This window comes from Microtus ochrogaster, chromosome 7 (assembly GCF_000317375.1).
Source record: "Microtus ochrogaster isolate Prairie Vole_2 chromosome 7, MicOch1.0, whole genome shotgun sequence".
Taxonomy (NCBI): Eukaryota; Metazoa; Chordata; class Mammalia; order Rodentia; family Cricetidae; genus Microtus; species Microtus ochrogaster.
Window position 1 is genome coordinate 48938780 of NC_022014.1, and position 26804 is coordinate 48965583.

Genomic DNA, 26804 nt, shown 5'->3' on the forward strand with positions numbered 1-26804 from the left:
CACCTCAACAGCATAAGCCGGTACTGACTCCCGATTTGTCAATTTTAATCTAAAGCAATATGAGGCTGATATAAAATCGAACCCAGTGAATTCTCAACCTTCTGATTGTGCCATCCACATGGTCACTGCTCTCGACTGTGTTCAACTTAGCTCCTGACCTGTCCCCAAAACTGGTGTCACCAAATGCTTCCAGATGGTCTAACTCCCCTCTTCCTTTTTCTCTTTAGACAGCTGGGTTTCCAGCACAGGACTTGAAGAAGTCAGCATCGGTTAGAGAAGGTGGGAAGAAAAGGAAAAAGATGGAACTATCTGCATTAGCCCCAATCTCGGGTTTTGGTAGCTTGTTGTTTGCTTAAATCTCCTTTAAAAACCGAATACTTCCGTCCATAGACCTATGGGCTGCCCCGTACTGTCTTCATGTGGAATCTACCTACTTTTCTGTTACTTTCCCAACCTAGTCATGAACTGCGTTAAGGCTCTGATGGGAAGGTCAACCCAGAGGCAGTCAGTCAGTCAGTGGGATGATAGATATGCCTGCATTAGTTTTTTCTAAGCTTGTCGCAAAAATGGAAATGGCATTAAAAATTCAAAAGGGGGGCTGGAGAGATGGCTCAGGGGTTAAGAGCATTGCCTGCTCTTCCAAAGGTTCTGAGTTCAATTCCCAGCAACCACATGGTGGCTCACAACCATCTGTAATGAGGTCTGGTGCCCTCTTCTGACCTGCAAGGATACACACAGACAGAACATTGCATACATAATAAATAAATAAACAAACAAACAAATAAATAAATATTTTAAAAATTCAAATGGGAAGCAATACTAAAATCCCCCCTAGGATGTTAGAATAGTATGGCCAGTTTCTAGTAGTGATAATGACATTCTGGGCTTATGCTCTGTCATCTTTGTCTCACATTCCCAATGATCTGTGGAGACAGCTGTCACATGATGCTCAGGATTGGGAATAACTTCCAGATGGTCCAGAAGAGGAGACGGGTGAGTTGCACACAGGGATGACCCTTCACTGGCTTGGTTGGTAATGTCTAAGGTTAGATGACTCATTATTTGAATATTCCTACTTTTATAAAGGTTTGGAATTCACCAAAATCGAAATATTCCACAAAACCTCTTTAAATCTCTAGGTGTGGCTCCAAGGCTCTGGCTAAGCTGAAGTACACCTTTACCTGGTGTGAGGAGGACGTCCAGGTAAGGCTCACTCGGCTAAAGGAAAGCATTCCCTATCCCTTAACCAGAACAGTGTCTCTCCATGTGCTCCATGCCTCCCCCTGCTGGATAGTGTGGACACTGCACATAACAGACCTGCAGAGTTTGGACACAGAGCCTACTATGGAGTGAATAAAGACAAGGATGGGACTCTCAACCCAGTAGAGTGGAGATTTTTCTTTCTCCTCTAAATTAAGCCCGGGAAACACTTTAGGAGCACATTGGCGAGCGTTCTTGGAAGACTTAGAATAGCAGGGCACACCAACTTCTCCGAAATCTTGCAGCGAGCTCCATGGAATCTGCTGTCATGGGACATCACCCATGCTGAGGAAGGCGATCCCTTTGAGTCACCCATGGTCCCATAAAGTAACGTCAGTAACCTCACTGGCTCACTAAACTAGCCTTGAGTGGAATCATTCTCGCCTGTCCTGTGGAGCAAAAACATGTTTTGTCACATTTCCCCAGGAAAGCTCACACAGCAGGGTACAGTGTTGCTGGTAACAGACGCTTTTAAGGGTTTAAATGACCCAGTGTGTGAGAGCATTGCGGTACACGGCAGGCTCACAGAGGCACTGGAAGAAGAGGGAGGGTGATGTCTAGAGAAGAGAGGTTGGAGATGAGCTGTCTCCCTTACCTGATTGGCTTATGAAGAAGCAAACATCATCCCTGAACACAGGTGTGTTCCTGTCCAGAAAATCACTGGCAAGTTCAACCATCACAGGGAGCTCGGTCAGTTCCTCTAAAACTTGTCGTGTCTGAAGCCAAAAAGAATAGACCCTGAATGCCAGGCGCACCTTTAATCCCAGTGCTCGGGGAGGCAGAGGCAGGTGGATCTCTGTGAGTTCGAGGCCAGCCTGGTCTACAAGAGCTAGTTCCAGGACAGGCTCCAAAGCTACAGAGAAACCCTGTCTCGAACCTCCACCTGCCCCCCAAAAAAGAATAGACTCTGAAGTCAGAGATGGGCTTTATAGGGACACTGAGCACTGGACTTCAAGGACAGTTTATGACATGGTCCCTTGCTGTCCCAGTGGTACGGGAGCTTCAGCCACTCACAGGCCACCTCGCTGGAAGAAAGGACCCAGTACACTTCTCAAGCTGGCTCACAGGAATGAGTCCAAGGACTTGGTCAAATTCAGAGGCCAGTGTATTACAGCACTGTGACCAGCATCTTGGTCTTGGCTGCTGTTAACCTGCCAGGACTACCTAAGGTCTGGTGGGTTGCACTTACAGCCACAGCAGCGTGGTAGCTGGTTCCACAGCCAATCACAATGAGCCTTCGGCATCGTCGAATCTCCTTCAAATGGTCCTTCAGGCCACCCAGGAGCACTGCAGGACACGAGGCAGGGTATTAATGTCGACTCTACATAGGCCTGCATTCAGCGGAGCAAGACATGGACAGGGGCTTCCCACCTGTGTTGGTCTCAAAATTCACCCGACCTCTCATGGTATTAAAGACTGATTCCGGCTGCTCGAAGATCTCCTTCTGCATAAATGCACTGAAGTTACCTGGCCAGGGAGACATCACCTAGGTAAGGAACTCTAATTTAGATAGATTTTTTTATACCTTAACTGTTAACCAGGAAAGCATAGGAAAAGGCTTAAAATGCTGTTGCTTTGTGATTTTTCTGCCAAGATGTCACCATGCCACAGGGCTGGTATTTCCCATAAAGCTCCCCAAAGATTTTAAAGAGTGTCTGCAGGTGTCTTCCTGTCTTATGCTATGGATACAAACCAGATGAAAGCGGGTCAGATACAGTGACCATCCAGTTCACACATTAGACCCTGCAGTTTTGAGGACTTGGGGCCCTCTCGATCCTCTGACTGCGGAGTGCCTCCTCTTCAAGGCAGGTGTGCAGGGACTCCTGGAAGATACCTGCCTTTCATTATCTGCTGCAGTTCCATCTGCAAGGTCTGGATGGCTCTGGAGGGGTCATCACTAGCTGAGCGCTTGATTCGGTGAATGGAGAGTTTCCCATCAGCCACTGCGGCGATGTCATCATCTTCCAAGAAGATGACCCGGTTGGTGTGTTCTATGATGGCACTGGAAGGAGGGAGAAAAGACATCAGAGTTCATGTTCCACCTTTAAAAGTTACAAGGCGGCAGCCACTTGCTATTTCTCAGACATGGGATCCTTATCATTTTAGGCATTACAGTAAAAAGATTCACAGTCAAGCCCTCCCATAGTCTACACACGTCTCTCCCCCATTAATTATTTTGAATTCTAACCTTAATGTTTAACCCAGTAGAGAATGTATGGAAACACACCATTTCTTCAGCAAACGTTTTACATGTATCTCTTAAATCTTAAGGGCTAAACTTTAACCTATTATAATACCAACATTCTTTTCACACTTAACAATTCATCTCCAAATCATCAAGTATCTAATGTGTTCAAATCCCCCGCTCCCAGAAAATCTAATGGATGTCTTTTTATATGGTTTCTTCAAATAAGGTCATGGCACCTTTGGAGGGGTTGGGAAAACGTACACTATTCTGATTATAAAGCAAAAGAAATAAGCACTTGGACATGTCATAGCATGTGTGTGGAGGCCAGAGGGGACTTACAGGAGTCGCCTCCCCCTTCCAGCACGTGGGTTTGAGGATCATCCTGGCTGCGAGAGCCTGAACCCATGGAACCATCTTGCTCGCTCAGCACTTGAATCTTAAAACTATACAGTTTACAAAGACAAGTTTCTCCTCATATAAGAGACTTTGCTAATAAAGAACAACTAATAGAATAGTTCGTGGATTACTAGTTACGAGTGGCTCAAGCCAAGGGTCTTCAATGGCTGTTGAAACCAAGCGGTGACAGCTGAGAGGGTTTCCAGCCAACGAATAGGACTTGAGCCTCTGATAAAGTACAGAGAGAGAACGGATGGACTGGTATGTGCCCAAGGACACACTACCACACATGTAATCTCGCTAAAACCTAAGTGAGATCTAACTTCTAGACACTTGCTGCCCCGGTTGGCTTCAACTCTCAACCTGGCACAGCCTAGAGTCACCTGAGAAGGGAGGGATTACCCAGACCAGATGGGGCTGTGGGTGTGTGTCCGAGGGAGGTTGTCATGATTGTTAATTGATGGAGGAGGCTCCTCCCACTATGGGCAGCACCATTCCCTGGGCAGTGTAAGAAAGCTAGCTAGGTAGGAATCAGCAAGTGAGCCAATGAGTAGCTTTCCTCCATGGTTTATACTTCAAGTACTGCTGGAGTTCCTGCCCTGACTTCCGTTGTTGATGGAAAGTGACCAGAAAGGATAAGCTGAAAAACACTTCCCCTCCCCTCAGTTCCTTTGGTTGTCATGCTTGTCGCAGGCACGGAATGAAACGAGAACGCTTGCCGGTGCTGAGAGGCTTGGTTAAAGTGTGGCTGTTCTCAATGTTAGGACTCTACAGTGCTTAATCATAGGAGAAGCTTCTAGAAGGAATGAGGTAGGCCTGGTCCCCGCTGTCAGCTTGGTGTGACTGCTGCCATGTAAGATTCCACATCTTTATTCTCTGGGAAGCTGCCAGCATTGGTTCTCACAGCTTGTCAGATGGCTTTAAACGGGTGTAATTATTTTGCCTATGAACACTATTTCATCTCCCCCCTCCCCTGGCATCCCTGCCTTTTCTAATTTTAGAAACACCTGTGTCACTGACTATAAGGTAAGAGCTCAGTGGTTTGAGCACTTCTACAAAACAAGGACTTCAGCCAGTTATAATGCCCAGATACCACCTACAGGTAACCAAAATCTGTTCCAAGTTGTAGCTCCCTAGTTTTCCCTCACCCCACCCTCTCTTTTCCCCTTTCTCCCCCTACCCCAACTTTTCTTTCCCTGTGCCTGTGTACCTCTAAAATTTAAAATATCTCAGAGTGGTGAGGTAGCTCAGTGGGTAAGGGTGCTTGCCACTTGCCACCAAGTCGGACAACCTCAGTTCAGTCCCGGAGAGAGATTCAACTCCTACCAGCTGATCTTTGACCTACATAGGTCCTCCAAGAGCACGCAGACAGTTAGTCTTTGGGTACACAGTCCCAGGGAAACAGTAAAGATGTTGAGCTACCTTGCATCCGAAGCAAAGAAGAACTCCACAGCTTTGTCGCCCACGGCGTGCAGACAGGTGGAGCTGTCCAGGCGCTTCATCCTGGTCTTACAGATATTTTTCACATTCTCGATATTGCCTAGTAAACGAAAGAATGGGTTGCGAGTCTCAGCAGGCTGCTTCATTTGCATACCACGTGGCAAGGAACCCATTTTCCTCTTTTGAATATCGTGTGGGAGAAATCTGCAATTTTTAGCTATGGCTGTGCAAGCCAAATCACGTAAAAGCTCCCCAAATAGCTCAGTAGTGCTGAAAGAGCATTTAAATGGCTGCGGTGGGAGAGAGCAAGGCAAACGAAAACAACCCAAAGAAGCTCGAATCAGGGCACAGTTACCATTCTCCCCAGCTGCCTGCTGCTCCCTCTATTTCTGTGCGGGTCTCAAAATATTCACAATGAAATGCTTTTTTTAAAGGATGGAGCTGAGTCTCCATCCATTGCATGAGCATCTTTGAAACCCAGAGCCACATAGCAGCTGGGTCCAAGACAGAGTCTTGGGGGTGCTGACGGTATGGCTGCCCCCAGACAGAGCTGGCTGCAAGGGGTGGCTACCCTGCAGCTGACTGCTGATGTCTTCAGGGAACTCACATGTCCGATATAAGATGGGGATCTGCTCTGTGGAGAGTTTGTATTTGCTTCGTACCCCGATGAGCAGTGGGCTGCCTCTCCTGCGGGAAGAAAATATCAAGTGACCCATCACTTTGAGACCCCGGGATAGATGTCTCCCCAGCCTCTCAGTACGCCCTCCTTTCCCTGGACATCTTGACCATAAGAGGATGTCTTCCGGGTTTGGAGCACGGACCAACAGACTGGCATGGAGATGCCAGCTCCCTCATATCCTCTCCCAGGTATCTGACCAATTAGCCTGGTAACATGCTCTCCCCACTTTTATGAGATGTTGAGCTCTCGGGTCTCCAAATCCCCATAAGCAGCTAACCCACATGGCTAGGTCTCAGGGGGTGGACATTTACCATGAGAGGAAAGCCTGGTGTACACAGAATATGGAGAAATTATATGCAAATACTACATTATGCTATTTTATACAAGGGACCTGAGTGCCTAAGGATTTTGGTATCTGGACAGGGTTTAGTGCCAGAACTCCCAGAAACACAAAGGGAAAATGGTACTGTAGTCCGTGGGCTGCAATGGGCGGTTTCCAGAGTAGACGTTGGCTTAAGTGATACCTAAGGGAAACTTAGAATCTTTGACCTGTACAAAGCGAGTTTTGTCACAAAGGGAACAATGCAGGAATGACAGAAGCCGACATGGGTGAGGCCTTGGTGCCCATCTGTTACCAACACCAGGTTCTCTGATTATCATGGGATAGAATCTTCAGTGCGCGCTTCACAGTATCTTTTTCCTGCTTACTATTGCTTTGGTCTAAGCTTGTTGAGGGCATTAAGTCATGATTTTTATTTATTTATTTATTTTGAGACAGGCTTTCTCTGTGTAACGTCCCAGGCTCTCCTAAAACTCTCTTTGTAGACCAGGCTGGCCTTGAACTCAAGAGAAATCCACCTGCCTCTGCTTCCCACATGCTGGGATTAATTAAAGATGTGCACCACCACCATCCGGCTTTAGGTCATGATCTTAACGGCATCCTGCCTTCCAAAGGCAATTAATTCTCTACTTTATCTTATAGATTATAGCACTCACATCAAACAAGTAGATCACTTTCATAATTCATACAATTTAGATCTCTGCCTCTTAGAACCCAGGCAGGCAACATTCCAGAACCTCAGTTCCTCACTACCCTCTGTCTATCCATGCAGGATATGGTAGTACCACCTACAACTGAGTGCTGGGGAGATAGTTCAGCTGACCAAGTGGCTACCGCGGAAACCTCAGTCGGGACCCCCAGAAAGCTACTTAAAAGCGGAACACAATGGGTGGCGTGTACGTCCATACGCCCTGCAGGTGGGGAGGGGAGGCAGGAGAACACTGAGACTGGAGACCTGTGGCTCCTTGGAATTCATTAGCCAGCCAGCCTACAGCTGGATGGATGGGTGAGCTCCAGGTCCAATGATACGGTGTCTCAAAACATAGAGTGAAGGGGCTGGGTGGTGACTCATTACTTAACAGCACGCACTGATCTTGCATAGGACCTAAATTTAGTCCCTAACACCCCCACGATGTCTCATCACTATCCATGAGTCCAGTTCTATTCCTAAGTCCAGATCTGATGGCCTCTTCTGACCTCTGACGGCAGCAGGCACACAAGTGGTACAAATACATATGTGCAAGCAAAACACTCGCCGTACACGTAAAAGAGAAAACACCTGATGTGGACCTCTGGCCTCCACATACGCGTGCACCCTCATGCACACGTGTCCACACACACACACACACACACACACACACACACACACAACCTCCAGTGTAAGCCTGATACTACAGACCGTGAACTCAGTACACACACGGTCTTCGTATGTATTCACATATGATAATTCAATTTAGGTACAGTAACAGACTAACAACAACAACAAAATAAAAAAATAAGACTGAACCACAACAAAAGTTATTTTAAACTTTGAGTTGTCTGTTTCTGGACCTTGTTTGAGCACTGATAACTGAAACCTTAGCGTGTCACCCTTTACATTGAGTGGGGGTGGGGAGGGGCTTCTGTAGCTAGTGTGGCCTGGGTGCTTTCTCCTCCAACATGTTAACTGGCTGGTAAGAAAACACAGAACACACTTTGTTAGGACCACCGAAGGTTGTTCCAAGAATTTGGCTTCAATAGAGCGGGCTAATATTTTTGTCTTGAACAATTTCTTTCTCATATAGACTGATATGTTGTTAGTCTTTGAAAGTTTTGAAGAACAATTATCCATCTGAAATATATCTCTGTACATCTAAAAAACCTAACTAGCATGACTACAAGCTTAACTATTGTAGATGACTATCTATTAACCTGTATTTCTTAACTATACATTACATTTTTTTTTTTTTTTTTTTTTTTTTTTTTTTTTTTTTTTTTTTTTTTTGGTTTTTCGAGACAAGGTTTCTCTGTGGCTTTGGAGCCTGTCCTGGAACTAGCTCTGTAGACCAGGCGTCTCGAACTCACAGAGATCCGCCTGCCTCTGCCTCCCGAGTGCTGGGATTAAAGGCGTGCGCCACCATCGCCCGGCATATACATTACATTTTTAAGTGAGCTGTACAAACAAACCTTAATCAAGAGCAGAAATATACACATAACAAAATTGACCTTAAATTTGTGTCAATAGACCAGGATCCGTACCCATGCAAAGTATCCATCTCTATAGAAAACCACTGTTTGTTAACAGCCTGGATCCAGCCCATGTGCAGGCATTTGCTGTGTCTGCCGGAATCAGACACACCCCTATTATTTCTTTAGCAATGACAGGCCTGTTTCTCATGAGCACTGACGTACTCAAGACCCCCCTTCTGATTTCTTGAAATAGGGGACAAAGTTCGGAAAGACTGAGGAAAAAGTGCTGAGTACCCTGACTATTTTTGTATCATCCTTTGTTGTGTCTAAAACTAATCTGAGACCTTGTTCTGGGTCCAGCGAGGAGCTAGCTCAAATCGCCCCCAAATAATGATAGGGCTCACACACTGATAATAGTTCTTAGGGGTATCTGGGTTTGTGGGTAAGTGGCTCCCTGATCTTATTGTTCAGATCAAGCTCTCCTTTGAGATGCAGATACCCCCTGAGATGTCCCAAGGGCCGGCCTGGATGGTCCGGCCATCCATTACAGGCAATTTAGAGAACTCAGGCTTTATTGCTTCCTCACCTCACATTCATTTGAAACAGTAATATCACGTTATAAGATTTTCAAGGGAGCTTCTAGATTTGATAGGGACCAGCTGGCATTTTATAATTCTATTCTGTGATTTGATGAGATTATATTTCAAATGACATATTAGTCCCTGCCCCAAGGTAAAAAGTAAGACTATGATAAATTCATCTGATTTTCTGGGTAGCTATTGTGACAATCTTCAAGGGACAGTCTCACTCACTCTGATCAGGTCTCCCAGGTCCACATATATATTCTAAATGGCTCCTTTGTGCTTTTAGAATAAAGCCAGCAGCCCACGGGACACCAAGGTCCCTTAGAGCTGGGCTTCTTCTACCAGACCCTCCACTCACCCTTACCAGTCAATTTCACGGGGCAGTGTGTGGAACAGTCTGATTCACTACTGCCCCAAGCCTAGACCGCAGCAGGTATCAGTAAGCATACATGGAGATGGGAAGTCCTACCTAGAAACCCTCTATCCTGGGAGGCGGGAGAGCCACACTTTCTGCTTATCCCTCCCTGTGTTGGTCCTGCTCCCGGGGAAGCAGTTACTACTCCCTGGTCGGAGTGAGTCTCAGACCCCTGGTCCAGTGGCCTTCCCAGTCCACCACAAAGCGGCACCACTCCCTGTCCTTCTCTGGCCTCTAGAGCAAGCATCCTGAAAAGAGACTGGATGTCCCAAGGTCTCCAGAAACCTGCTCATAGTAAGGGTTTAACAAATATCAGTTGGATCTTTAGGTGAGCAGAGGATCAATCCATCTGAGTATAAAATAAAAGGATGACATTTAATCTAATTCTATAAATCTGATCAGCAATGAAGTGCCTGAGACGGGCTCCAACAGAGGAATGTGGAGCCTGACCTAGGCTTCTTAGGTGAATCCTGTTATGTCCCCATCACATAGGTGACAAGGGATGAGCTCTGGGCTTTTAAAAACTTTTTTTAAAATTGCATTATTAGTTGATTTATTTGTTTTTTCGAGACAGGGTTTCTCTGTGGCTTTGGAGCCTGTCCTGGAACTAGCTCTCGTAGACCCGGCTGGCCTCGAACTCACAGAGATCCGCCTGCCTCTGCCTCCTGAGTGCTGGGATTAAAGGCATGCACCACCACCGCTTATTAGTTTTATTTTGTGCATGTGGAGGGAGCAAGGGGTGGGGGTGCATGTGTGCCATGGTGTCTGTATGGGGGTTAGAGAACACCCAGCGGATGTTTCTGGGAGACAGGATGATTCTGTCCTCCCACCACACCGAGTTCAGGGATTGAATTCCTTGGTCTTGGCCGCAGGCACTGGCACTTGCTGAGCCATCTAACCAACCCCTGGAAAGAACTAGATGTTGGGTTCGTTTTGATCCATTTCATATTCACAATTGTTCATGCTCTGCTTAAAAGGGGTTTCTACATTGATTAGGATCTGAGCCCCCATACAACTTGGATCTAAACCTTCACACACTTTTATTATTTTCTGTTTTATTTTTATGGGGGGGGCAGTGTATGTGTGTGTGCTTGCGTGTGCATGGCCTTCCTTCCTTCCTTTCTTTCCTTTCTTTCTTCTTTCTTTTCTTTCTTTCTTTTCTTCTTTCTTTCTTTTCTTTCTTTCTTTCTTTCTTTCTTTCTTTCTTTCTTTCGACAGTTTCTCACTGAACCTGAGCACTCCCCAGTTAGGTTCGACTGTGAGCTCCAGGGGTTACTGCCTCTGACTCTACAGTATAAGTGTGCACCACCATGGCCAGTTTTTTTTAAAATTTATTTTATTTAAAAAAAAACTATCTTTTTTCATTTTATTATACCAATCCCAGTTCCCACTCCCTCCCCTCCTCCCATTCCTTCTACCTACCTCCCCACACCCCCTTCCATTCACTCTTCAGAGAGGGTAAGGCACATTGCTTTGGGGAAGGTCCGAGGCCCTCCCTACTATATCTAGGCTGAGTAAGGTATCTATCCAAAGAGAATAGGTTCCCCCAAAGCCAGTACAAGCAGTAGGGATAAATCCTGGTGCCACTGCCAGTGTCCCCGCAGTCTTCCCCAGCCATACAACTGCCACCCACATTCAGAGGGCCTAGTCTGGTTCTCTGCTGGTTCCCTCACTGTCAGGCCAGAGTTGGAAGGTTCCCATTAGCTCAGGTAAACTGTTTCAGTGGGTGTCCCCATTATGGTCTTGACCTCTTTGCTCGTATTCTCACTCCTCCCACTCTTCAACTGCCTGTGTGTGCTGGGGATCAAACTCAAGTCATGCTTGAGCAGCAAGCACTTTAGTGACAGCTACCTCCTCACCCCAAATACTTTTAGTTATTATTAAATTTTTATAATAAAATTAATTATTGGCGAGGGAAGCATGGGATAGCACGCATGGAGAAGTCTGTGGAACCAGTTCTTTTCTTTACCTTTACGTGGATCCCAGGGATGAAACTCAGGTTGGAAGGCTTGCACAGTACCCAACATATATTTTTTAATATTAATTTGTTGTCAACTTCTAAGGATCCGAAGATTTCACATTAAAAATCCAATCTTACATTTTTCCTTTTATTTGTGTTATTTCTCTCTCTCTTTTGAAACAGGGTTCCTGGCTGTCCTGGAACTCAGAGAGCTGCCTGCCACTGCCTCCTGAGTGCTGGGATTAAAGGCGTGCGCCATCACCACTTGACCTACGTTTTCCATTTTAAAAGCAGGAGCTTTTGCACCGCTGGCCACTGCAACGCAGTGATGTCCTTTAGGCCCAATAAACACCCCGCAGTTTGCAAGAGCCGCTAAGCTCAAACCAAATGATTTGATCTTATTTATGTCTTTGTTCCTGGAAGCATTAATGCCTTACCTTGTGGCAACAGCTTCTCCTGGGTAGTGGATGCTCTTGAAAACCAATGCAAAGGCTCCTTCCTGAAAACACAGCAGAAGAAGGTGAAGGCCTATGGAGTACCTTTGCTCTGACTGATCAAGCCTCTGCAGGCCACTGATCCAGGCAGGGAGACCCCAGATCCTCTCCGTGGCAGATACGGGTTGTGTAACCATCTGAGTACAGAGGTAGCTTATGGAGGATGCAGTTAAAACGAAGGCCAAACCGATGACCTCATACTCAAGCGCCTGAGTCCAGTTTCACAAGGAGCTCCTGTTTCGGATGCCCAGCGGGGAGTGGTGCAGCTAAAGCCACAGAGAGTGAGAGTCAGGGCTAGAGAAACCCAGCACTGAGTCTCAGGAAGGGGCCTGATCAGGGAGCAGCTGGAAGGTTCAAGGGTTTGATCAGTGTAACTCAACACTGGATCCAACCTGGGATCCAGTTCTGGCTTTATCCCTCCCTTAATTAGGCAATTGCTCCAGCCACCTTCATGCCTCAGTTTCCTTATCTGCTACCCAGAAGACAGCAATTCTATCTGTATGACTTTGAGGCTCAAGGCTAATGCACGAAAGTGCTTAGAATGGTCCCTGGACTTTAGAGCATCCAAGAAAACTGGTCTTGTTAATTCTCTTAATATCATTTCTATGACTGTGACTGTGTCTCACTTTGCTATTGGCACAAAGCTAGAACTAGACTCCAGTTTTCCTAATTCAGGACTACCAATTTCTTTGCTAAGATTTACTTATTTGATTAACGTGCATGCATATTTGTCTACATGACTTTATGTGTGCTATGTGTGTGCAGTGCCCACAGAGGCCACAAGAGGGAGACAGATCCTCTGGAAATGGAGTTACAGGGTGGACCACCCAACATGGGTGCTGGAAACTGAACCTGGGTCCTCTACAAGATCTGTAAGTATTAACCAATGAGGCTTCTCTCCAGCTTACCCAATGTTTTTTTTTTTTTTTTTTTTTTTGGTTTTTTCGAGTCAGGATTTCTTTGTGGTTTGGAGCCTGTCCTGGAAGTGGGTGTTGTAGACCAGGCTGTCCCAATGTCTTTTTTTATTTAAATTCTTCATGAAAAATTATCCCAGAGTGAGCATGCCCAGACTTGTTTCTTGCCACTATCCCCTAGAGTACCCAATGTAGTGAAACAATCATCTACATGGTTCCACTATATTAGGTATTATATTTAATATATAAATCTAGAGATAACTTAAACGCATGGGGTGATGTACACAGGTTATATACAAATACTATGATGGTTTATTTGAAACTTGATTTGGGTATCTAATTAGAGTCTAGGAACCAATTCATACTAGTACCAGGAATGGCACCATAGAATATGCTATAATTTAGAGATAGGTCCTCTAAATCATGGACCCCACCAAAAGAGGGTGGCAAATCAAAGGGCTTTGGCGGTAGACTCTCTCTAAACACTTTGACTGTAGGATGACATATCCCAAACCTCGGCATGCTAACCCACAGCACTCTCTGACACAATGAGGCCTGGATTCCGGGCCTTGAACACCATGTCCAGGCTGCTGTAGTCTTGGACCAGTTCTTGGGTGGCATGGTACCTTAGGAATGGACTCTGAGATTCCTTGAAGCTCCTTTTCCTGACTCCCATCCCATGCAGGCCCTGCCTACTCTGTTTCCTCTAAGGAAAGTTATCCTCCTTGGACAAGGTCCCAGGCCCCATGTCTGTTCCCCTGGACAAGGCCCCAACCCTCATGTCTATCTCCCTGAACAAGACCCCAGACCCCTGTCTATTCCCCTGGACAAGACCCCAGGCACCATGTCTGTTCCCCTAGACAAGCCCCCAACCCCTGTGTTTGTTTACCTGGACAAGGCCCCAACCCCTGTGTCTATCCCCCTGGACAAGCCCTCAGGTCCCTTGTGTATTCCCCTGGACAAGCTCCCAACCCCCATGTCTATCTCCCTGGTCGAGCTCATCACTCCTGTGTCTATTCCCCTTTGGGAGGAGCTGTGGCTCTTGAGTCTGGCTGTCCTACACATCCCAGCTTCTCCTGCTGTCTTTCCTGGGCCAGCCACTCCCACTGACTTCAGCATTTTCCTGTGCTCTGATCTCTCCTATCACAAAACCACAATCTTCTTCTGGAACAGCAAACATCTCTCATGCCCTAGCTGTTGCTATGCACCCTATCCCTGTGTGCTCTATGCACGTCCGCCTTCTCCCCTCCTCCCCGCTGTCCTCTCCCATGTTGTACTTAATTGTGGGCATCTCCCCCTGACTGCTCTACTGACAATTCCAGGTCTCCACCACCAGTCACATTCATCTGATTAGCATATGACCGTGAGAGATGACAACGTGAACCCTGACAGCTACGTTCGCACATGCTCACAAGCCACGGTTATAAAAGCCACCGATTAGAATGCCAGCCACCACCTCAGAGGGGCTAAAAGGAAGCAAACATTTCGTTGGATATCCACTCCCCAAACTGGACTTTCTCCAGATTCTACAGGAATATAACACTGTACGTACATGTTCTATACGAGAACTCTCTTCCCCCTGAGCACCTTGTGCGGATCTGTACAAGTTACAAATGAAGATGTGCTTAGACAGATGGCACTTGTAACTCACCAACTGCTGAATGACTCTTTCGACCAGTGTTGAAAAGGTAATATCCTCAGTCTCTCTGTTGTCGAATACATATTTAATCAGCTTGGCGATGGTCTCCGTGTCTGTTTCTGACTCAAACTCGTAGCCCTTGCTTTCCTGGAAGATGGGGTTGTACCGAGGGTGACAGATTTTGGTCATTGTGCAATGCTGACTGGGCCACCTCCCTCTAGTCCCTTATGATATGACTTAAGGCAAGAACAAGCAAAACTGGGAAGGGACGAGAAATGTCTGCCAGAAGTCAGCAGCCAAACACCTCTGAGTCACCCTCTTACTCCCAGAGACTGTCCCTCCTCAGGAGCTTGTCTTCACCCTTAATCTGGACATTGCAAAACAGCGGCAGTGATATAAAATATGTGAGTCAAACCCGCTCACATCCCAGCTCACACGGCACGACCTTTTCACACTGTGGACGTTCACCATCTGGCTTCCCAGCCCACAGTCTACGTGGTGTCTGGGTGGGCGTGTCACCTAGTACAAGCTACTCCGCCGAAGCCCAGGTCACATTATTTTGATCCTGTGAAACCATAGCAGCCTGGAGATAAACACTAAAGCCCTGGTATCTCTCCCCAGACAAGGCCTGAACATGGTTCCCAATCACGGTGGTGACAGGGGCCCAGAGTGGGTTTCGCTCAGTTCCCGTGATTGTTTTGGGAGGGGCACAGGCTCAGTGAAAGTGTCAGGAGGAAGACCAATGCTGACTCAGATTTGATTTAGCCAGGGGAAGCTTCTTACCAGAAATTTCCTCAGATCCTTGTAATTTGTGATGATCCCATTATGGATGACAACAAACTCTGAAAGAAAAGTGTGGGGGAGAGAGAAGTGATAGCTGGAAGTGATGGTCAAGCGGGATGCTAATGGAGATAACTGAACACCGGACACTCTTCCCGAGACGTGTGGCAATCAGGTCTCATTTGCAGTGTCTGCGATGCCTACATCGGTGTCTGCAGCTTACACCCGAAGTAACCTGCCTGTCAGTGGTAAACATCCGGCAGCTGACCCTGTGTGGAACTCTTTCTTTGGATATTATCAAGAAGGCTTCCAGCTTCCGAAATTATTTATGTCAAATGAAGCTGTGCACCACCCGGCACATTAGTTCTTTTTGTTTTGTTTGTTTGTTTTTGTTTTTCAAGATGAGGTCTCTCCGTGTAGCCCTGGCTGTCCAAGAACTCCTTCTGTAGACCAGGCTGGCCTTGAATTTACAGAGATCCACCTGCCCCTGCTGGGATTAAAGGCGTGTGCCACCACTGCAAGGCTCACAGCGTATTCTGAAGTGAGGAGCTTCTGGTAGAGTTAGCCTTGTCACTAGGCAGGGCAGGAGGCTGTGTGGTTGCAGCCTCTCCCTCCTCCCCTCAAAACCTTAAACTCTTGACTGCTGAGCCCTGACTCTGGGACCTAGGGCTCGGAGAGGTACCTAGACACTAACCATGATTGGCAGTATTGCCCGCCTTCACTCAGGACCACTCTGTGGGGTAGGGAAATGAGGCCAGCTGGATGAAGAAGGAGCTCCAAGCTTCTCTTTAGGATCCTAGCCTTCTAGAGCACATTGTTCTTCTCATACTATTCTGCTATGGGTTGAGCATATCCTTCAAGAGCTCACTGCATGTGACCCTGGGTCCCCAGGGTGATCATGTGACAGGTGACAGGTGGTAGGAAACTAATAGAGTGCTCCCTGGATCCTCGCTACTTCTGGAGAGTGTGCGTGGTTACGAAGCGAGGCTGCACACCTCATGCAGTCAGTTTCCTTTTCTGCTTTTTTAGCACGTAGTGTTGAAGCCAAGAGGAGCCTCACCAGAGGTCAGACAGATGCCCTGCCCAATCACAGATTTTCTGTCCCTAAAACTGAGACCTAAATAAATCTTTCTTTAAAAGTACTCAGCCCCAGGTGTGTTGCTATAGTGATGAAAAATGAACAAATGTGTTGCTTTATTTCACTCCTGGAATGAATTCCAAAGAGCTCTTGTGAGAAAATGCCATCGTTTCCTGTGTCCTAGGTCAGCAGCACCCAGGGGACCAGGGGTTGGCCTGACTGAGGCCCAGCGTGACCCACCAGGGTGTTAGGGAGTAGATGCTTAGATGTCTCGAGCAGATTCGGCAGGTGAGAAAGGCACTTTGAGGTGGGCATGGAAGCCACTCTGGCCAGGACCATCTCTGGTGGGTCATTCAGGGAGAGGTAGAGATGGCCTGAACAGGATCCACTTACCATTGTCTTTGTCTGAGCGCTGTGGGTGACTGTTGACAGCATTGGGCACACCATGGGTGGCCCAGCGTGTGTGGGCAATGCCGAAGTGTGTCTCAAACTCCACCTTCAAGTCCATGCTATCTTGCTCTAAACAAAAAGAAAGCCAGTTGCTGTATTCATGTATGCTGTACATGAATGTTTGTCTGTGTGCATATGTGGTGTGTACATGTGTGTTTGCACACATGTATCTACGTGGTATGTGCACGAACGTTTTCGTGTGTGGAGGCTGAAGGTTGATGCTGGGGTGTTTTCCCTAACTGGTGGCCACCTTATTCATTGATGCAGGGACTTGCATTAAACTCAGGAACTCACCCATTGTGGCTAGCCAGCTTGCTCAGGGGATCCTCTGTCTCTGCCCTTTTTTTTAAAAAAAATACTTTATTTATTTATTATGTATACAATATTCTGTCTGTGTGTATGCCTGTAGGCCAGACGAGGGAACCAGACCCCATTACAGATGGTTGTGAGCCACCATGTGGTTGCAGGGAATTGAACTCTGGACCTTTGGAAGAACAAGCAATGCTTTTAACCCCTGGGCCATCTCTCCAGCCCCCTGCCTTTTTGGTTTTTGTTTGTGTGTGTGTGTTTGTTTTTTGTTTTGCTGAGACAGGGTTTTTCTGTGTAGGCCTGGCTGTCCTGGAACTCACGCTGTAGTCCAGGCTGGCCTCGAACTCACAGAAGTCCACCTGCCTCTGCCTCCTGTGTGCTGGGATTAAAGATATTTGCCACCACGGCCCTGCTGTCTCTGCCTTTTGACAGCTGTAATTACTGCCATGCCTACCTGGCATTTAAAGAGGTACTAGGATCTGAACTCTGGTTCTAGGACTCGTGTGGCAAGCAAAGCCAGCTCTTTGGACAACTGTCTGTACTTTAGAAACAAGCATTGCTAGCTGGGCGGTGATGACTCACCCTTTAATCCCAGCACTTGGAAAGCAGAAACAGGCAGATCTCTAAATTCAAGGCTAGCCCGGTTTACAGAGTGAGTCCCAAGATAGCCAGGGCTTTGAACTCATCCGCCCATAGTGCTGGGATTAAAGGCGTGTACTGCCACCACCCGACTTGCCCTCATTTCTTAATCATAATAAGTTGATTTAGTAAGGAAAAGGATACATACATATATAAGTAAAAAAAAAAAGCATTCCAAAGGTCCTGAGTTCGGTTCCCAGCAACCGCATGGTGGCTCACATCCATCTGTAATGGGGTCTAGTGCCCTCCTCTGGCCCGCAGGCATACACACAGACAGAATATTGTATGCATAATAAATAAGTAAATAAATAAATATTTAAAAAAAAAAGCAGTATTGTGTGCCAGAATAATTCAAATAAATGTGTAAGTATTAAAATAGTTTTTAGAGTCTCCACATAGAGCTGCTTAAAATAAAACATCCTACACTTTGAGACAGTCTTACAACATGGCCTTAACCCTTCTGATAGTCACCCAAGTGTAGACAAATTTTCAGCCTCAAATGCTGTTGACAATGACATATTTTCAAAGGACCTGTGGCCAGCCATAACTCTGACACAGAGCATGTCCTACTTACTGTAAAGTTCTTCATCCAGAGCCTTCACTTTCCCCTTCTTCTTCACAAGGTGGATGTGTCTTTCTTTCACTTCATGGTTATTCCCGTCAATGGCCACACCTAGTTCACAGAAAACACGTAGTTCTGACGCTTGCCTATCGCCAATGTGCCCCATAGAAACACTCAGAAAGAGGCAACCACCGTTCACATATCCGTCATAGTACAGCAGTTTACTTATTTTAGAATATCATAAAATTGAAAACATGAACATTTTTCACATTGGATTTTAGTTCTGTCACCACGAGTTGCAGCTGTCATCTCTGTCCAAGGTGTCACATCCCTTGATCAACCAACAGCTGATCAGAAGTCTTGAAAATAAAATAGGGGCTAAGTTGGACCTGAGTTCAGTCTCCAGAACACATGTAAAAAAGCCAGGCATGAGCTGGACATTGGCGCACACCCTTTAATCCCAGCACTCTGGAATCAGAGGCAGGCAGATCTCTGAGAGTTCGAAGCCAGCCTCGTCTACAGAGTGAGTTCCAGGACAGTCAGAACTACAGAGGAATCTTGTCTCGAAATAACACAACAAAACACAGGCATGGTGGTACATGCTTGTAATCTCAAGGTTGGGGCAGTAGAGACAGGTGGATGGATCCTGGGAACTCACAAGCCATTCAGCCTAACTAATGTACAAGTTCCAAGTCAACAAAAAACATTGTCTCAGAAAATAAAATGGATCTCTGGCCTCCACACCCACATATATGTGCAGTCATATACACAGGTGTACTCAAACACATGTATACACACCAACATATGAGTTGCATCTGTACTGAACATTTTTTTATTATCATTAGCTCAGAGACAAAGCATTGTAAAAAAAACTATTCATACAGCATTTATATTGCTTTATATATAAATAATCTAAGGATAGTATCTGTGAGGAGGTGACAATAGATCAAATGTTGCAAATATTGTGCCATTTTATAGAAAGGACGAGAGCATCCCAAGAGTTTGGTATCTTGGGGCCTCCCTACCCCTTACCAGGAGCTGAGTAAACCACCCAGGAATAGGGCCACAAGGTACCATTGGTTGCAGTTGGTGCATCTGGAGACTCTAACCCAGGACCTCACACACAACTAAGCCAGAGCTACTTCTGCCTTCAGCCTTTACCATCCACACTTCCCCGCCAAGCTTCGGGTTCAAAGAGAACTGTCTCGTTTTCAAGGTTATCTGTTTTGAAAGACAAACCCACGTCAGTTTCAAAGTAGAGATGATGGCAGCGTGCAGGGATCCTGGGCTTGGCTGCCACACCCGCCTTTAAAGGCAAGGGGTCATTCAAAGGCACTGAGCCTGCTGTGCTCTTTGCGTGGTGACCTCCTAGCTCCCTCTATTTGCACGCCTGTAAACCTAGTCAGGATTGGCCTTTAGTAAAAGAATTTACAAGGACAGACAAGAAGGTTACCCAGTCTCCAGGATTCGTACTGAATTAAACATTTAGCCAGTGGAAGAGGGAACCCTGAGACAGCCACCTGACGAGGACTGGGAGGTGAGTTAGAAAGGGCTTTGAGAGTGAAGGAGGACTGTAAAACCACAGGGGCTGTTGTGGAAGGGCCTGGGTTCCATCTGCTTTGGTTCATTGTTTTGTGGTCAAGCTGTGGTTTCTCTGTGTAGCCTTGTTTGTCCTGGAACTCAGCTCTGTGGACCAGGCTGGCTGTGAACTCAGAGATCGGTCTGCCCCTGCCTCTGCCTCGGATCAAAGATGTGCACCACCATGGCCCCCACTGTACAGCAAAACTAGCTTAATCTTTAACATCCTGACTTATTAAATGTTACAAATTGCATAATGATGGCTGAGGGGAAAAAAAAAGAAAGAAAATTTATTTACAAAGGTCTCTCCATTCTCAACGTAGATATTATCACTGCACAACAGTAGGGGTGCCAAGAAACTGCTAGAAGGGAATTTACTGAGGTGTGATAGGAATGCAGAACGCTGCATATCTATCTAATGTACCCAGCTTGGTGGACTAAGAGATAGGGATCTACCAGTGGAAAGACCCCCAAATCCATGGCATTGACTTCTCCTTCACCTGGTTTCTTTCCTGATCATCCTCACCATTTCTCTCCTCCATCAACATTAGTGTACGTGTGCGCATTTAACATGAGCTCTCCTCTCTTACGAATGCTAAAGTGCACAGTACCGTGTTGTTAGCCGTGCCCCCGAAGCTGCCCCGGGATCGCCAGGACACATTCATCTCGCACAACTGAAACTTTGTGCCTTTGAGCAATACTGATGAAGCTATGTCTGACCGAGATTTTGTTAGAGATCTTTTTTTTTTTTTTTTACCCTTGGGTTTGCTTTTCTACTGTTAAAAATAAAATGTTTTCTCAATGTTTCTACAGTTTTGAAATATCTTTAATGAGCAAGTGTGGTTATTCTCGGTTTATTAAAAGCAGCTGTGGGGAGACTGAAGGGGGAAGAAAGAGGCCAGGTCTGCCGTTAGGCAGGGCAATGTTTGTTCCCTGTGCGGGGGCATTTTTACCACCCATGTGTGCAGATGGCCAAAATGCCTATAAAAGATGGGATGTGGCCCCTTAAAGGGGCAAAAATGACTCCCATAGTCCACAAGGGAAACTGGGAAGTGTAGTCTTTCACCTGGAAACTATCAGTTATTATAATAATAAAGGAATGTTAAGAAGTGTCAGGGAAATTCCAAGGCTGAAAAAGTCCCCACCACAAAGAACGAGGGTAAGAGAACCAGCCATTGTGGGGTGTCTCAGAGACCTACCTGCCGAGTCGTAGCCCCGGTACTCCAGCCGCTGCAGGCCCCTGATTAGGGTTTCAAAAATCTCTTTCCTTGTCTTGGGAACCCTGTAATTCATATACGCAAAGATTCCTGTCCAAAGAGAAAACAAAATGGTATCTTAAGAAAATACCAGTGTCCTGTTCAGGAATAAATAAATAAATAAATAAATAAATAATAAATAAATAAATAAATAAATACCCCACATCAGCCAGAGGAGGCATCTCAGAGAGCCCCTAGGCTGCTTGCAAAGGAAAAGCTACCAAGAATGGTTGTCCCTCACGTCCTCTGGAAGGGTTGTATTCTGTCAGCCCTTCTCTCCGTGGCAAAGCTCACATGAACCCTGTGTCATGACCCTTGGCTTCGCAGTTCCACTGCAGAGAATTTCTCTTCCACCGACGGGCAGATGTGAGGAGCTTTTAAATGGAGGACTCAGAGTAGCAAAAGTAAAGCCTTGCAAAGCCGGGCACCACCAACAGAGATTAGAAAGAGACACGGAGGGTGTGCCTCAGGAGTACACAGAACTTTATTGCCTTCATTGCCCTGGTGGCAGGTCCTTCCTCCTCTTTCCTCATTGACTGAGAACTCAGGAGGGTACAATCGTGCACATCACCTGTCTGCTTCTCAGTGAAGACCAGGCAGGGGTTTATATTGCAGTCCAATCTGATAGAGGCATCTTCTCAATTAATATCTGCTCTTCCTGAATGACTCAGTTTAAGTCAAGTCAAATTAACAAAAAACCAACCAAACAAACAAACAAAAAAACCAAACAAACAAAACCTAGCCAGCAGAGCTTATTTCTTTTCCTTTCCTTCTGTATCGAGCTGGGGATTGAACTAAGGGCTTCTTCATGAATGCCAAGCAATCACTCTGCTAACTGAGCTGTATATCCTCAGCTCCTACTCCAAGGATAAATGTAAAAACAGCCAGAATAGAGCCATCTCTTGGGAAAACATTTTTAACAAACCAAGAAGATTCAGTTTGATATTTCATTCATTCATTCATTCATTTATTTATTTATTTATTTATTTATTTATTTATTTATTTATTTAACTTTTTTCCCATAGAGGAAGATGAAGGTCCCTGCTTTAGGTCTTTTATAACGACCAGAGTTTGGTCCCCAGCAGTCACATCAGGCAGCACACCTGCAACTCCAGTTAGCTCCAGCTCCAGGGACATCTGCTGCCCTCTTCTGGTCTCCAAGGGCAACTGCACACATGTGCATATACACAACGAGGCACAGGCACACACACATACATATAGTTTTTTGAAACATGTAGTGTGCTTTTTGTGCAGTTTCACATGTTTTTCCTTTTAGAGAAAAGAGCAGTTCTGACCCAAAGCTTCAGAGCAGCAGAAAGAGAAGCGCTGAGAAAGGGCTGTGCGTACAGCTTGGGTCCCTTTCTAGCAGCTCAGTTTCTGTCCCACACTTCAAACCAAACACATCTGGCTCCTGGGTGTATTTTTGTTACATTCTTTATTTTTTAAAGATAGTTTTCTTTCAATATCAAAATGAAAAGTTTAAAATCTTCAAATACACTAAATTTCTCACTTAAAGAGTACATTTCCTGGCGCTGGTGAGATGGCTCAGAGGATAAGAGCACTGGCTGCTCTTCCAGAGGTCCTGAGTTCAATTCCCAGCAACCACATGATGGCTCATAACCATTTGTAATGAGATCTGGTGCCCTCTTCTGTCCCACAGGGATACATGCAGGCAGAATATTGTATATATAATAAATAGATAAATCTTTTTTTAAAAAAGTACATTTCCCAACCTAAATGCCCCTCGACCTGAGGATGGATAAGGAAAATGTGGTACATTTACACAATGGAGTACACGGCCGAAAAAAATAATAACATCTTGAAATTTGCAGGCAAATGGATGGATCTAGAAAACATCATATTGAGTGAGGTAACCCAGCCCCAGAAAGACAAATATAATATGTACTCACTCATAAGTGGCTTTTAGATATAGAGCAAAGAAAACCCAGCCTACAATTCACAATCCCAGAGAACCTAGACAACAAAGAGGACCCTAAGAGAGACATACATAGATCTAATCTACATGGGAAGTAGAAAAAGACTAGATTTCCTAAGTATATTGGGAACATGGGGATCATGGAAGAGGGTGGAAGGGAAGAGAAGAGGAAGGAAGGGGAGCAGAAAAAAATATAGCTCAACAAAAAGAATTTTTTTAAAAAAAGTATATTTCCAAGGTTTTTAGTCTTATTCAGTTTGTACAACCACTGTCACAATCTATGTTTAGGTGAGCCTTAGCTCACATTAATTTTTCAGTGAACAATGAGAAAGTTCCCTGGGTTGTATGCCACAATTCCATTCAATAAAAGGCCATGTAATTATCTGGGACCATCATAGAAGATGAAGCTGCTCAATACAGTAGTCTTCCTTATCTAAAATTTTGATTTCTGGGGTTTCACCCACCAGCCTTGGCCTGAAAGCCATAACTAGAAAATTTTGATAAATAAGTAATTCATAAGTTTGGAATTGCACACCATTCTCACAAGAGGGAATAGGCTCCCGGCTAGTATGTGAACTACTCCGATTGTTCAGGGTATCCACGCTGCATGACCCAACCCCTTAGCATCTGTCTGCATTGTGAGAGTGAGTATCAGAGAATCTCAGTACCAGATGCTATCAAAGCTTCCCAGGATCAGGTGATGAATGAAGTCCCACGGTGTCACATTTGTGTCTAAGTAATGTTTGTTTTATTTAAAAACAGCCCCAAGTGCAAGAGTGGTAACAGCAACAAATGATAGCCCAGAGAGGTGCTCTTACGTCCTTCCTTGTAAGGGAAAAGGGAAAAGTTCTTGATTGAATAAGAAGGGAAATCACATGCTGGGGTTGCTAAGATCAACAATGAAAAGGAATCTTCTACCTGGGAACTTGGGAACAAGAAATGTGTACTCTTTGGTTGCCTCTGCTTGAACTCCACATTTACAACCACAGACCACGGTAAAGTTGATGGACAAGACACAGCTTCAGGTTGTGTGTGCGTGTGTGATGCTGCGTGAGAGTATACAGAGGCTAGAGCAAGACACTAGATATCTTCCTCTATTTTATTAGCACTGAGACAGAGATTCTAGAAACTCACCATTTAGGCTAGGCTGTCAGGGAGCTCTGGGGGATTCATGCCCCCACTCCCCAATGGTGGGGTCACAGGCACACATAGCCATGCCCAGCTTTTTGTATGAGTGCTAAAGATTCAAACTCAGCTCCTCATGCCTACCACACCATCTTCTCAGACACTGGAGTCTTTTTAAACTGCATTTTCCTAGCACCCTGTGTTCCAGAATTATACCTACACCCTTAAGCGGACTTGATATTCAATGCAGATAACACAAAGGACTAGAAAGGTGACTATCACCAAGAGTTGAAAATATTTTAAACAGAAGGGTGGGTTCTAGGGGTCCGATTTTTCCACAAGATACTTAGTTAATATTTGGTGGAGTGTACGATATTATGAATTTTGATATGTTGAGTCTTGAATATTTCTATATACCTATAAATTTTATATATCTATAAACATAAATAAAGTTTTTTTAAAAGCCTTTAAGTCTGGATTATTTGGGGCAGGAAGCATCAGAGTTCTGCTCTCCCATCCTTCCCTGCTGCCTCTCTTCTTCCAGCCACACTCCACTTCTGAACACTCATCTAGCTCGTATGTTTTCGCGTGGCACTGAAGATCTGTAAGGGCTTGGGGGAAGGGACACATTAGAGCCCCTGGTGGGATATTAAAATGTCCTTGTCCTCAGGACCACCAGCTGTGTTGACACCCAGCCAGGAGCTTGGCAGGCAGTTGAAGCACAGTTTGGGAGCTGACTGCTGCGGAGCAAGCTGCCAAAGAGGGTTTGCAAGGCCTTTGCACAAGAAACATAGACCCCTCTCATTTTCATCATGAAATATCTACTCAGCGACTTCTTTCATTAACGAAGCACCGCCCCTCTCCCTGTACAGCTAATCTTCCCGGCCAGTTGGGTTAGCACAAAACTGAACTGAAATGAATAAAATTGTATACATACTGCTAATTATTAATCACACCACTTTTTTTAAATGATCATAATGTAGAAGAAAAAAAAGCTGCCTTCCCAGGAATTTCTCTTGTCAGAATTGCCTCTTGAAATCCACCAGCCTATCTGCAAAATAAAGTGACGACGAAAACGCAGCTTTTTTTAAACAGAGAAGATCAGTTTGGCAATGAGTCAAATTAAGTTCACGCCACCTCTTTAGAAGGCAATTTGGTAGTTGTGTGAAATGAAAAGCGAACACGTGTCAGGATAAGAGCTATTTCGGTTCTAGAAACACACCCCACAGACATCTTCGCAGAAACGTATGTGTACTCAGAAAAGGTTAGCAGCTCGGGCTCATGTGTGACCTCCACAGACTGGAGACAGCATGGGGCTTGGCTGGGTCTGGGTAACGACCACTGCAGGTGCACAGAGCAAGCAGGCTCACAAAGCAGCAGGCACATGGAGCAAGCAGGCACAGGCAGGCAGAGCCTGCTACAGAGAACACGATGGGGTTTGGCACTCTTTCAGAGAACAATCCAATCTCCATGATGTAGGAAAGGAAAAAAGCATCTTGTAGAACATGAAAAAATTATGGGGTGTGATGGTAAGCCAAGTAGAGAGGTCTTTCCTCTGTGTTTGTAAGAGGATGGGATCAGGATGTCCCGGGGATACCAAAGTTCAAGCGTTCAAGTCCTTGTTAGACAAAAGGGTGGAACTGTCCATAATCTGCCCATGCACGTCCCTATACCACTCCTCCCTTTCTTTCCCCCATCCCTCTCATGAGGCCTCAAGCATACTAGGCAAGCACTTCACTCACCACTGAGCTAGAGTCTCAATGCTAGAAAAGATCTAAAACGAAAATCTCAGCTGGGAAGCAGTGGTGCACACCTTTAATCTGTACCCGGGGGGCAGAGGCAGGCAGATCTCTATGAGTCAAGGCCAGCCTGGTCTACAGAGCAAGTTCTAGGACAGCCGAGGCTCCATAGAGAAACTCTGTCTTGAAAAACCAAAGAGAAAAAAATCTCCAAGGCCAGCAAGATGGTTCAGCTGGTAAAGGTTCTGGCCACCAAGCCTGATGACCTGTGTTGGAATGCGAATTCCAAGAGCTCACATGGCAGAAAGAAAGAACTGGCCTCCACGTGAGCACCGTGGCATAGGCATGCTCATATACATACACATAAGATGCATATAAAATAAATAAATGCTTAAAATAAGTTACAGTAAGAAAGAAAGTGTATCCCCCATGTCATCGTAAGGGGGACATACTAGCCAAGGACTAAAGGTTGACAAGGATGTTTGGGCAGCGGCGAATGTGTCACAGCCTCGGTTAATCCTGGTTTCCTGTGGGAACTGCTATGCCAGGAAGGAGGGCCGAGACTCTTAAGAGCAGATTCAGTAATGCAGAGACCCCTGGGATTTTTGGCCAAAGCCCTGCTCGGCTCCCAGAGATCAGTGTTACTTTGGGTGGCTACAAGCCTCCCCTTGGGTCAGTCATGGCACATCCCTACCCTTCCAAAGTTTCAGTTGCCAGTCTCCTACTTCCTTCCTGTCTCTCCACCTCCTCCTGAGCTGACCTGACCTCACTCACTGTGGCTTTCATTCCATGATCACCCGGAAGAACAGTAGCCATAAGAAGGTGGAAAGGACCCGAACTCAACTCCCCATCAGATCCATATAAAACAGCCTTA

The 26804-nt window shown here is 45.8% G+C and overlaps 1 protein-coding gene across 1 annotated transcript in view; it reads right to left on the reverse strand.

Annotated features, from left to right (window-relative positions):
- Gfpt2 (glutamine-fructose-6-phosphate transaminase 2) overlaps positions 1-26804 on the reverse strand; it is a 45424-nt gene that overhangs the window by 11900 nt on the left and 6720 nt on the right. The window contains exons 2-13 of the mRNA XM_005350167.3: positions 21074-21181; positions 18309-18407; positions 16730-16855; positions 15262-15320; positions 14491-14625; positions 11869-11930; positions 5892-5971; positions 5267-5384; positions 3099-3262; positions 2632-2727; positions 2450-2547; positions 1856-1976 (exon numbers count right to left, since the gene is read on the reverse strand). Coding sequence (XP_005350224.1) covers positions 1856-1976; positions 2450-2547; positions 2632-2727; positions 3099-3262; positions 5267-5384; positions 5892-5971; positions 11869-11930; positions 14491-14625; positions 15262-15320; positions 16730-16855; positions 18309-18407; positions 21074-21181 — 1266 coding nt within the window. The remainder of the gene's footprint in view (positions 1-1855; positions 1977-2449; positions 2548-2631; positions 2728-3098; positions 3263-5266; positions 5385-5891; positions 5972-11868; positions 11931-14490; positions 14626-15261; positions 15321-16729; positions 16856-18308; positions 18408-21073; positions 21182-26804) is intronic.